Source organism: Lolium rigidum, chromosome 7 (genome assembly GCF_022539505.1).
Source record: "Lolium rigidum isolate FL_2022 chromosome 7, APGP_CSIRO_Lrig_0.1, whole genome shotgun sequence".
NCBI classification, from domain to species: domain Eukaryota; kingdom Viridiplantae; phylum Streptophyta; class Magnoliopsida; order Poales; family Poaceae; genus Lolium; species Lolium rigidum.
This window is the reverse complement of record NC_061514.1, coordinates 77,424,167-77,437,119: the sequence shown is the minus strand read 5'-3', so window position 1 is coordinate 77,437,119 and position 12,953 is coordinate 77,424,167. Positions and strand designations below refer to the sequence as shown.

The 12,953-nt window shown below is 45.0% G+C and overlaps 1 protein-coding gene across 1 annotated transcript; it reads left to right on the top strand.

Annotated features, from left to right (window-relative positions):
• The first annotated feature begins 7,455 nt into the window (after window positions 1–7,455).
• On the top strand, window positions 7,456–9,443 carry LOC124676427 (transcription factor MYB4-like). Its single transcript, XM_047212495.1, has 3 exons — window positions 7,456–7,846; window positions 7,937–8,066; window positions 8,545–9,443. The coding sequence occupies exons 1-3, from the start codon at window positions 7,714–7,716 to the stop codon at window positions 9,104–9,106; spliced, it is 825 nt and encodes a 274-aa protein (XP_047068451.1). The 5' UTR covers window positions 7,456–7,713; the 3' UTR covers window positions 9,107–9,443.
• The last annotated feature ends 3,510 nt before the right edge of the window (window positions 9,444–12,953 follow it).

Below are 12,953 nucleotides of genomic sequence, written 5' to 3'. Positions count from 1 at the left end.
TGATCTTCCGAAATATTGCATTCCGACGGTGCTTTTTCCAGCGAGAATCCCGGCTCGGTGCTCGATCTCCAAATAATCATGAAACATGCAAAATAGATGAAATAACATAAGTATTGTGTTCCAATATGAAATATATCAATGAATAACAGCAAATTATGATATAAAATAGTGATGCAAATTGGACGTATCAGCCACCTCGTGGCCCCACTTCGTATGTTCTTCGGTCTTCTGGAAGCTCCGTGGAAAAATAGGCCCCTGGGTCTTCGTTTCGTCCAATTCCGAGAATATTTCGTTACTAGGATTTCTGAAACCAAAAACAGCAGAAAACGAGAACCGGCACTTCGGCATCTTGTTAATAGGTTAGTTCCAGAAAATGCACGAATATGACATAAAGTGTGCATAAAACATGTAGGTATCATCAATAATATGGCATAGAACATAAGAAATTATCGATACGTCGGAGCCGTATCAGCCACTGATCGATAGTCGTCATCGGCTGAAGAGGCGTGCGCCGGTCCGTGCTATGATTGGAGAGGCAGGGAGGGACAAGGAATATGGGAATGCAACGGGGACATCGACGAGGTGTGCGTTGCCGGAGCGACGGGGGTTGCGGCGAGGTGTGCGTTGTCGGAGCGGCGGGAACGATGAAGGAGATGGCAGCGGGGACGGTGACAACACAGAACCCTACGTCAGGTTCATATGCTCGATACGGGGCGCAGGGATAGAGCGATGCATGTCAGGGTCCTTAGAGGCAGCCACAATTTTTTTTTGACTTGCCCAAGCCTTATTCTCTCTGATGGCATCCCTGCAGTAAATAGGACCAACAAAACGGACAAATCTCCTTGCCGTTTTGGTTTTGATTGGAAAAGCTCGGGAAACTGTCTAGAAACTCCACGCTGGTAGTTCGGTAGAAGAGACAAGATTTGGGCTTCAGGGCAGCTCCCCCCCCCCCCCCCCCCATGGATCGCCCCCCTCAAGAAAATACAGCAGGTTCAGTATATACATATGCTCTAATACCGTAGATAATTAGGTAATTAGTACTAGTATTTAAGCCCAAAGTTCTGTAGGTATGTACTGTACCTATATGCACGCAGCGGAGCCCAGCATAGAAGGCAACCAGAATAGCCCATCTACGACAGTCCATTACGATAGATCGTGAATGCTTGTCGTTGGCCCTCTTCTATTCTCGCCGCTCGATCAGATCGACCCGTCTATGTCGCCACCAGTCTTACCAGGACGCCTGCCGGCGGCGCCGCGCGGCGGCAAGACGCTAACCTTAGATTTGAATGGCAGATAGTCTAGGTACCGAAGCAGCGGCGAATGCTTCGGCTAGATTGTCATTGCTCGCTTGCTGTACGGCCGGAGCACTTAATTGTTAGCAAGGTATGTACACGTTCTACTACTTGGCAGTCAGATCTAATTTTCTTTGGCTTCAGTTTAACTATTCGTTAGTTGATGTTTCAAAAAAAAAACTATTCGTTAGTTGAAAACAAAGAGAAACCACATGGATTTTCACCCATGAATCTGGCCTAGTGCTGAAGTTTTGATCAAGTCGTTGCTCGTTGGTGATTGTGATAATAGGGCTATTGAAATTTTGTGGAAAAGTAGGCTAAAATATATCAGTTTATATTTGTTTGACATCATGTATATTTGTATAATGTTATTGGCTAATTGGCAAACATGTGCAATAACTTGATATGCTATTTTGATTTACCCTTGATATCTTGATATGTATATATATACTACAAATTCATATATAAAAAAATACTACACATGTAATCGCCTTTGCTCGCCCCCCCCCCCCCATACACAAATCCTGGCTCCGCCCCTGCTTCAGGGTAGAGGGACACTAGTCAGAAAACTTGTTTTGGACTTCAACTTCGTGAGATCTATAAGCTCAGCTAGAAGCCAAAAAAAGTGACCCGAAAAGGGTGTCCATTATATGTGTAAATAGGGTGTAATTATTTTTCAGTCGACTGAGAATTAACTTCATTCTCAATCAGTTGATGTCATCAAATCTGAGTTGTAAATCATGGTGCAACTATATATCATGATGCAAATCAAATAGCATAAAATTTACTTAAGCACGAAGCTAATTCTAGCTAGCTGGGAACTAACAAATCTCATATAAATAACATTCCTCCCTGCCGACCAGCTGATCGATCTCCATGTGCGATTTTCTTCGTGCATTGAGTTTCCGCTGCGTCGGTTCGATGGGACGATGGACGGACCAACGTCGTACGTCGTCGGAGCGACCATGTATGTAGCTGTTCCACCGGATAGACTGTCTACGTATGGGCGCCACATCGCCGTCTAGTTTGCTGGCATCACACCTTGCACAGCAGGATCGACTCTACTAGCCAGAGCCAGATCGGAATATACCCATCAAGCAGCTAGCTAAGCTAGACGCGTACGTACGCCGCGGAAATACCGGCAACAATCATCCAACTAAAGCCACTTTAGCCCGCTGAAAACAAAGATATCCAAGGAAGCGGGTTAGCTGAAAGTCACAAGAAAGGCAAAAGAGAGACCGGCCTCTTCCCGGCCAGAAGAGTTGAAAGTCCGGCGCCGGCCGTGGCGACGATCATTCAGCAACGTGAAGAAGAGCTTGCCGGATTATTCGATGCACACGTACGCCGGGTCGCCGGCTGAGCCGACGAGCGACGAACGTAGCTGTCGGAGGACGCACCCGATTTGTCCGCCTCCCTTGACTAATTTCCAGTGACAGGTCGCTTGCCCAGTTACGTGACATGCTCAAGCTCACGCTGGGTGGTGACCTCTCGTGGCCACATGCGGTGAACGCGCCCTGTCCTGTCCTTACGGTGGCTGCTGGCTATATCAAGGATTAACTAGTTTCTTTCTTTGCACGGCGAGTTCCTGTCCAAGTGTCAATCGCGGATTCGCAACCTAGCTTGCTACTAGTTTTATACTGCCCTGCAGATCGAACTCGGATCAATCATCCGTGCCTCAATCGGCAATACAAAACCGTTGGATCCTCTCAGTTTCGAAGAACTCGTGCATTATTGTTTTCTAGCCTTGTGTTCCATTAACCAATGATCACGAGAATATGGTCACTTGTCAGCCACTGCCAGGGATGATACATCACCGTACGTGAAGATCCATCAACCACACATGGGAGCGGTTTATCAGGTTCTCATCCCGAGCACCGACAAAGCCGGGGCATGCGCTGGTTTATTACAACGCGACTAGGGCATAATTCTAACATTACTGGATCAATGCCAACTGAACAAAATACTCTTATCTCTACAAAGAAGCGCATAGTATTCGGCGAGCAAGATAATATTGCCTTCGGCGTAGCAATGCACTCGAAATGTTTCACCTCGGCTCCGAGCCCACAACACCAAGGTTGCATGCATTGATAGACATGGAAAGGCCTAAGGATAAGACCTTTTCTTTCTTTAATAAAATGCAACATTATTGAGTGCCAACTGGAGATGGATGGACGCACCCCTATCCCCCCCCCCCGCTTATCCCCCTTTTCGGATGGCATACGTCAATTGGGCACTACAAGGAAAAGGCCTATTGCCGGCGCACCAAAAAGGCCTATTGTCGGCGCACTTAGAGCCCGCCGGTGGGAACAGGCCGATGATAATCGCTTATTGCCGGCGCACCTGTTGGTGCGCCGGTGGTAACTCGCGTTATCCCTGGCGCACCTGTCTTGTTCGCCGGCGGTAGGTTATACAAGAAAACAAAAAAAATCAAATCTAGATCTAGATCTAGATCTAGATCTAGCTAATCAATGGTTGTCGTCTCTGTACCGGTGTAGGAGGTACAGGAGGTGCAGGATGATGGCGGAAGCTCCCGAGGTCATCGCGTCGGTGTAGGAGGAGGAGGAGTAGGCCGGAGGTGGAGGAGCTCGGAGTAGGTGGGGGAGCCCGGAGTTGATGGAGGTGGCCGGAGTTGGTGGAGGAGGCCGGAGGTGGTGGAGGAGGGTCGGAGGTGGTGGAGGAGGTCCGGACGTGGTGGCGGAGGACGGAGGTGGTGGAGGAGGCTGGACGTGGTGGCGGAGGCCGGACGTGGTGGAGGAGGCCGGAGGTGGTGGAGGAGGCCGGAGGACGTTGTGGCCGTCGGTGGCCATCATGGCCGTCGGTGCAGTAAAGATCGCTGGAGTAGCTCGCTGCCGGTGGCTCGATGTAGTAGATGAGGAGGAGGAGGAGGAGGAAAAGAGAAGGAAAATGTGAAAGTGAGGAGCACAGGCAGGTGTGGAGTATATATATACCATAGGTTACTGCCGGCGCACCAAGTAGGGTGATGCGCCGGGGGTATTTTTTTTCTTTTTTTCTCCCAAATCTTAAATCTGAAAAAAATCCTGTTTCTGTTTTGAATTTGACGAATCCATTTTTCTCCAAACGGCCGTAGGCAGTTGAATTCGAATAGGAAATTTCGAGTAGATCGATTTTGATATAAAAAAGTTTTTCATCGGAGGTCGTATGCAACCAGAAATCCCGTTTTACCGAAAGATGACGCCATTTTGCATAATACATCGAAATTCAAATTTTCAAATTTTTACTAAAACTAGATCACATATTACATGGGCATTTCAAAGGATTTTATTTTTTAAATTTTCTATCATTTTCTATTATTTTTTCGAAAACTGAAAAGGCGATTTTTACTGTTCAGCCAGATCTCTTCGAATTTTATCCCCGGCGCACTATTTTTTTTTGTGCGCCGGCAGTATAGGTCCATCGCCGGCGCGGCGCTTATTTGGTGCGCCGGCAACATGTTCCACCGGCGCATGCCTATGGTGGTGCGCCGGCACCACTTGCGTGCGGCTATAGCCCTTTTCCTAGTAGTGGGGAAAGAAGATAATGCAACACGTGGCGCTGCAAGGTCGAGACAACATCACTTGGGGAGAAGATCATGCATGACGTGGCGCCGCAACCTCGATACAACCTCACTTATGAAAAAGGTCGAGCATGACGTGGTGCCGCCCATGCACCAGTTTATTACAAAAAAAAATGAATACATAATTCTAAGCGGTACTTGATGAATGCCAACTGAAGTACTGAAGTAGACACTATTATCTCTTGAAAGATAGCGCCTAGAGGAGAACGATCATTCCCCGGTGAAGAGTTAGCGAGCTCTAGACAAGTGCAATTGATGGCGCATATGGCACGTCTCATCCAATAGTATTCGGCCTGCATGATGGCCTTCGGTATAGCAATGCACCCAGAAATGTTCGCCCCTGAGAGGTTGTGGGCGACACCGAGGCTGAGTGCATTAATAGACACGGAGAAGGCCTAAATACAATATTGATTTTTTTCTTATATAATTAAAGGCAACATTATTGAGTGACGAAAGGAGATGGACAGATGCACCCTACCCCCACCGCTATCCTATCTTTCACGGTGACATACACTCTATCATCTGGTGCTACAAGCTCGAGAAAACGTCACTTGGAAGAAGGCCGCGCATGACGTGCCCTTCTTCCGTCATCGTCCTTATTGGATACGCCCTTCTTCTACATATAAAGGTCCATACACTATAGGTAAAAGGATATGCAAATTTGGCATTTTCTAGCGCACGATGATTCACACACCGCTTTCTTGGTTGTAAAACTATAACAGCACGGCCCATTGGGCCTTGTATTTGGTTGTAAGGTAGGTCTTGCATAATTTTGCTTATTTTCTTACATCATCATTTCCTCAAGTAAATGATCTGGGTCGGTCAATGGCTCCACCTAGGGTATGTCATGTTTGAAGCATGCTGTGGGTAAATGAGTAATGAAATATGAGCAACTATCACACTATAAGCAACAACCAAGATATATAGAAGTAACATTTTCGGTCATTTTGCATGGGAACACACGCATCACTTACTATAGTTGAATAATATGAAAAACGAGGGCAAAATTTAACAAGGCAAATTTTCCAAAAGTGTGAACAAAACATTGTGATGCCAAAATGTTATTTCCTTCAATCTACACTGGGTGTGTAATAAAAGGTGCTTATGTGTTGTCAGAAAACTAAAATGTGTTGTCATGTTTGCAGGATTAATTTTCATGGTAAATTTTTAAGCAATCCTTTGCAATAGGTTCTATAGGAAATCTAACATCCATTTGCACCTCTTTTTTGAGATTCATCTGCTTTCTATATGCTAAAATCAAATAAATTTGGGTTAATATGAAATAATGTATAAACAATATTGGGCATGCCATTGCAATCATATTTCTGTGTTTTTGCTATCCTACGAATCAAATATACCATGTATGCGCGAAGAATATACAAAGCAGGGTAAGAGCTGAAGAATGTCTAATCACATTACTGAAACAAAATAACAACCTGTTTTTTTTCAGAGAAGTATATCTATTTGAGTTTTATACACTCGTTGGTGTTTATTTTTGTGATCCTATCACTTACGAGTAGTAATATGGTAGCATGCACATCTTGACAAGGCAACATCAGTTAGCACTCAGCAGTCACACAAAGGAAAGCAATGGTTCAGTCAAGCCTCGCGTTTCGTGACGGCACGTAAGATCGGGTAGCTAATTAACAGGGCAATCCAGGTTTTAGGATTTGTATGGAGTATTTATTCGTTAGACCCACTGAATACATGAGCGTATCTTCATCATCAATTTTACCAGCGCATTGACCAATGGTAGGATAAATCTTTTCCTAAATTTTTCCAAGCATAATCCTCTAGATTTCAACCATCAGCGACTCAAATACACACGCCCTCAAAAGATTGACAAGCCATCGTGGTCTCTAAAATTAATCGATGAACCATCATAGCTTGCCTTTTTTTTCTCTTTTAGAATTCATAGCTTGCCCGTTCACAAGCATTACTGCATTAGAAACATGCGGGTTAGAGAAAAAAAAAGCATTTGACACCACCTCACCCTCTCGTGGGTCGTAAGAGGATAGGATAATGTTCACAACATATTTAGCAGTAAATTCGTTTTAAGTTATTCATATCCAACTTTAAATGATAGGATAAGGATATCCGAACATAAAATGTATGCCTAGATACGGTAGAAAATATGGTATATCAAATATCATGCAGATATAGATTAGCAGAATATTAATCAAAGATTATCCTGTCCTAGTGAGTTACAAATTTCATGTGGCTGAGTACGCCTACCTGTTAATAATACCGCCGACCGTGCAGATGAGAGTATTTATCCACTAGTTTTGGTTCCGGTCCGAAGTTAACCTATTTTCGATTCGAATCCAACGTCCGATATATCCGTATTCAAATCGGTAACCGGTAATTACTCCCCATACATATTTGGAAGAAGAAAAAAATGTGATAAAGGATATGATAAAATCAAAATAGAAATCAAGACCCCTTTACACCCCATAGTCTCTCGAGGCAGTGGTGGAGCCCAGAAGAAAAACAAACGCAAAGATAAAAGGAGGCGACGATGGAAGAGAAAAATAAGAAGAAAAAACCACCCTCGTGTTGGTGTACCACCTTTCGCCGAAGGTGCGATCCACTCCAGAATTGGCCCTCTGGCGCACGTTTTTCCCTTCTTCCTCCCCAAAGGGCCAAAGCCGCCCCCACGCCAGGCGTCAGGCATAAATACCCGGACACCCCCGCGACTCCGCCATTACTCTGCGCCACGAAGCTCGCTCGCCCGTGCTCCCTCCCCCAAGGACACACAGGCCACGCGCATCCAGCACTCATACAGATCGGTGAGGCCGACCGGCCGAGAGATTCAGGGGAGTGGATCAGGGCAGGAGGAGAAGTTTAATGGGGAGGGCTCCGTGCTGCGAGAAGATGGGGCTGAAGCGGGGTCCCTGGACGGCGGAGGAGGACAAGATCCTCGTCGCCCACATCACCAGCTTCGGCCACGGCAACTGGCGCGCGCTGCCCAAGCAAGCCGGTGAGTGCCCTCCCTTCTCAGATCGATCCATCACATGGCCATGGCGCGGCGGCCGGACTTGTAACTAAAGGAGATCTGTCTGTGTTTCAGGCCTGCTCCGGTGCGGCAAGAGCTGCCGGCTCCGGTGGATCAACTACCTGCGGCCGGACATCAAGCGCGGCAACTTCTCCGACGAGGAGGAGCAGTCAATCATCCAGCTCCACCAGCTGCTCGGCAACAGGTACTGCTCCGCCCTGCTTTTACCCTTTGTCGTCTTCCTCCTCCTCCCTAATCACTCGCCATTTTTACCTCCCGAAAATTGGAGCAGTGAATCAATCATTGTTCTTAGCTTCAATTGCAAAACAGGGAGGTTTATTCTCCTTTTTCTTGTGGGGGCATATATTATACAATAGGTTATCCATGGGTCCCTCCTCTAGGCGAAATAAAATTAAAATAATCACAAGTGCTAAATTGCATCACTGATGATGCCCCGAGATCTCGAAAAAAGATTCCATCTTGTTTGGCCCGCTCCGGCCAAGGCGCTGCGTCTCCTTGATTTCAGTGCCGCCAGCACTCGCATCTCGCCATTAAACAACGCGTGTTGGGGGGATCGAATCAGTCACCTCAAGATCGGATCAAACATTTATAATCATTTTTTATTTTCTTCTTTCAAAATTTAAACTTTGCGCTGATCAGCTCTCTGGATTTCCGTTTTGCAGATGGTCAGCGATCGCCGCCAGGCTGCCGGGGAGGACGGACAACGAGATCAAGAACGTCTGGCACACGCACCTCAAGAAGCGGCTGGAGCCCAGCGAGCAGGAGCAGCACGAGCAGCAACCCGGCGCCCCCAAGAAGCGCAAGCCGTCCGGCCCGCCGCGGAGGCGCGAGCCCAAGGCGGCCAGGAAGCAGACCGCAGCCGCGCTGGTGTCCTCGCCCGAGCGGTCTGTCTCGTCGACGGTGACCGAGTCGACGTCGGTCGCCTCCGCAACGGCGGCGGAGCACGGCGGCAGCTCGGGGAACTCGGCGGGGAGCTCCGTGTCGGTCAAGGAGGAGAGCTTCACCTCGGAGTCGGAGGAGTTCCAGATCGACGAGAGCTTCTGGTCCGAGACGCTGTCGATGCCGCTCGACGACATCAACGACGTCGGCCTGATGGAGCCGCAGGACGCCTTCGGCGGCGGCAAGTCGTCCGACGGCGACATGGACTACTGGCTCAAGGTGTTCATGGAGGGCGACGGCGACGGCGGGGATGCCGACGTGCTAGACTTACCGCAGATGATTTAAGGAGAAGAGAGGGTTTTAGCGGCAGTTTCTTTGCTCCTGATTTAATTGTTCTTTTTTCTCTCTCTCGCACTGCATCGGAGGGATTGCTAACAGAGAAGAGTACCCGTGCCTGTGGAGGAAATTAGTCAGAATCATCAAGCCCGCCCGGTAGCTTTTGTTTGATCGATCCTTCTTGTTTACTACCATCTTGTATGTATAGAAAAGAGGAGAGACCAGCGGTCGGAACCCCAAGCATTGCATTCTGAGAGGGATTCTCTCTGCACAAGGTTCAAATGTTCATGTACCATGGAGATTATCTATCTATCTGAAATGGGCTCTGCTCTTCTCATTTGCTTAATCAGATAATCCTTTTTTTACCACACTTGATCAGATAATCTTGGTTGCATGCTTGCTCTTGGTTCATGGGAACCTTTCCACAGGGATGTGAAAAACTAAAGCTCTGTCAGTGTACGGGTCTTTTGTCCTGCTATCTGTTCTTTTCCGGTGCACGCTCATGCCAGTTGCCGCGAAAACCGAGCCTGAAAAACATCTGTCCAAAAACTGGTGGAAAGATTTTCTTTCAGCAGAGTTTAGAGTTGAATAATCGCAAAGACAGATCTGGCTGTCCTGTCACGGATTCTGTATCAGTCACCTCTTTGATCTGGGAAAAGTAAACGAAGAACATGTGCCATGCTGATTCACACACAAATTCTATCGATTTTATGTTCCAACTTGTGCCAAAACTATATAAAATGAAAATAGATATCTTCCAACTTGTGCCAGTCATGTTCAAGCTTTGCTAACAGTATTCAACTGAACTCAGACCAGTAGCATATATATACACAATAGCATTTGTTAATGTTGGAGCTCAGATATACTGTATAGTCGACCATATCTTTTGAGCTGTTCGATATATGAGTAGAATATACACTGCTCATTATCACAGCTTCATGGCCATCACAACAGTCTGTCCTTAACAAATCGTTTAAAACTACTTCAGTTTTTTTTGCATTATCATACTTGAGTAGAAAACAATGCTCATTTTCCCAAAAGTACTTGTGAACACTTGGGCGTTGTTGTCAAGTCAAAGGAGCTACCTGAGTCGACAAGCAGAGTATAGGAGGTAGAATTAGCAACCAGGGGTCAGGGTTTAGAAAGGCACATACAAACCTCGAGAACATTCTGAGCATATAAAGTACCAGCTCCGTTTAGACCGAGAAAGTTGTGTGTACAGAACATATCTGATATATGCTTCATGCTGTATCCATGTATGTAAGCATCAGCATGACGTACCTCCTATCTAAACTAATACTAGCACATTTGTCTGTTTTTTTTCAGATTGATGAAGTCAAACTCGCATGGGGAATTTGTCCAAACCTTTTTATTTCTGAACAGAACAAGTACCTATCTGTCCCCATAAGAAATTGACCAGTGGTAACTAGCTTTACAGAAAAGGCGAGTAAGAAAATAATACTGCTAAAGCGATTGATGTTGCAAAGCCTGAATTTGTCACTGCGTACAGTACACTCCTAGCAACTTAAGATTTACAAATACTAGAAGTGTCCTATCAGACTTTGCAACTTGAAAAGAAAACTATTTGCCGCGGCCCAATCACGTGCGAGCTATAGCAGTGACTACTTGAGTTTGGAATTGTTCTCTGCCCATGTGTTCTTTTGTGCAGTTTTTTCTTCTCCTCGTGGTTCATTGTATCGACCAGGGTTCTGTATATGTGCATGATTTTCTTGTTCCTGAACCCGTCGCATGAATTATTCAGGATAGAATCTGAAGGTAGTGTAAGCATCAGTACTATCACCAATGGTCCTCTTGCTAGCTAGTAAGCTGGCCTTAGTACGAGCCCATTTTATTGGTCTAAGTAAGTCGTTAGATTCATAAATTGTCATGGATAGACCAGGTTCAGGTCACCTTACCAGTTTCTTTGGAACGTCACTTTTATCAGATTCTATCTATTTTCAGCAGACAGTACACAACTACTCACAGTACTAGTGGAGGTGGCTGCTATTAGCTCGATGATTAGCTTTTCTGTACTTCAATATATAAGTTCAAATTATCTTCTTCCCACTTGCCACCCACATCATAAAGGCCAAGTGTTTGGCCTTTCTTAAACCATGTGATTATGTGAACATAAAGGGCTCACACGCTTGTTTATGCATAATTATGTAGGGCAGGGCTGTGTCTAGAGAATATGCATGTAGAACGGCGAATAGCACTTGATTGAGATTTGGTTATCTTATCTCAAATTTGAAGTCAAAAGTATGGCATACAAATTTCTACACCGATTAGACCAACTCCACCAACTAAATCTTGGAGGAATATCTGGCATTAGGTTTAAGTCAAGATGGACCCAAAATGATTAGAGGCCAACAATAAAATTAAAATATGAAAGGTTTTACAACAGTGTCAGGTTATGAAGGTGTGACAACAGTGTCCAGATCATATATACATAGCAGAGAAGTCAAAAGTAAGATGTGAGGAGAGCATAGTGGATTCTGTAATGCATAGGTAGGTTCTTGAGTTTAAGGTTTGCATGTACCTTGAAAACTTCATAGATGTGCATCATGTTATGACATGAGAATATACAAAAGTGCATGCGTAAATATGAAAAATATACCAAGCAATAGAAGTCAAAATGCTCGACTTGTTTTTTTTTGTAGTGTAAGTGCAGCACTAGCCTTTGCCTCCTTTTCCAAAAAAAAAAAAAACGTAATTACAACACTTACCTTATTTCTAACATGACAAATTCAATCATATGTTTGCATGATTTTTTTACAGATGCATAAGTTTTAACATGTTGACATGTTGTGCATCTAGGAATTGTTTTGAGAAGTTCTCAAGCAGATTTATAAGTACATAGACCCTAAACTTAACATTAGCTATTCTCAAAAAGAAGGAAAACGAAGTTTTACATCAATAGCTCAAGTCAGCTCCGGTGTGGAATACTGACGTCTCTGTCGTCTACACGAGTATAAATGTGATTGCAGCACTACATGTGCATACACAACTTGTCAGGATGGCTGAAATGATGACATGATTCGGACCACTAAGCTTAAGAACATGTGATCTCAATTGCAAGCAGCCATATCTTTATCAGAAGAAGACTAGTGAGTGTAAGCAGCCATTACAGCACTGCATGTGCATTATTTATCGCTTTCTTCATGCGCTAGAAACCGCTTCGAAATAGTTTATAAGCAGTTGGTTGATTTGTCCCGTTCCTCTGCTATGTTTTTTTTTAGCGAAACCTCTGCTATGTTGATCAAGTGTGTTTTTAGTATCATTCTGAAACCATGATGAATGATGCTGAACTTTGTCGCATCTTAAAATATCTCACGCATCATCGCAGAAACAAATAGTTAAAGATCTCGCGCAATCTATTTGTTTGCTTATTATTTTGTATCAGAAAAAAAAGTATCGTCGGTCTAAGTGGCCGAAAAGTCTGCTGCTTTACAACGACGCCTGAATTTAGAAAAGAGGATGTGTCGCTGTACCACCAGTTGATGCTGATATAGGAACGGCACAATCATGTTGGTGCACATTTAGTTGATGTGTATGTGTTCTACCAGTTTAAAATGCAAGCATTACCTGACATAATGCTACGTCCAAAATTTAGGTGAACTATCCGAACATCAATTGAGAGATGAACCACGAGTATCATTCTTGTCACGGAACCAAGTCGTGATACCTGAACTTGGAGCAGTGACGAGAGCACAGATGTTGTACAGTTACTGAATTTGGAGGATTACAGATTGTGTGTCACTTAAAATAGGTGAAAGCAGAGATTGACATGAACCATACTACTAGCACAATTTTGATTCTCCAACACAGCCTGTCCCAGATAACCCTGCTTTGAGCC

Bases quoted from the DNA above. Each gene is read 5' to 3' on its own strand.
- LOC124676427 (XM_047212495.1), top strand. From the start codon at position 7,714: ATGGGGAGGGCTCCGTGCTGCGAGAAGATGGGGCTGAAGCGGGGTCCC. The intron at 7,847-7,936 runs GTGAGTGCCCTC...TCTGTGTTTCAG, and splicing joins CGCGCTGCCCAAGCAAGCCG to GCCTGCTCCGGTGCGGCAAG. The intron at 8,067-8,544 runs GTACTGCTCCGC...TCCGTTTTGCAG, and splicing joins CACCAGCTGCTCGGCAACAG to ATGGTCAGCGATCGCCGCCA.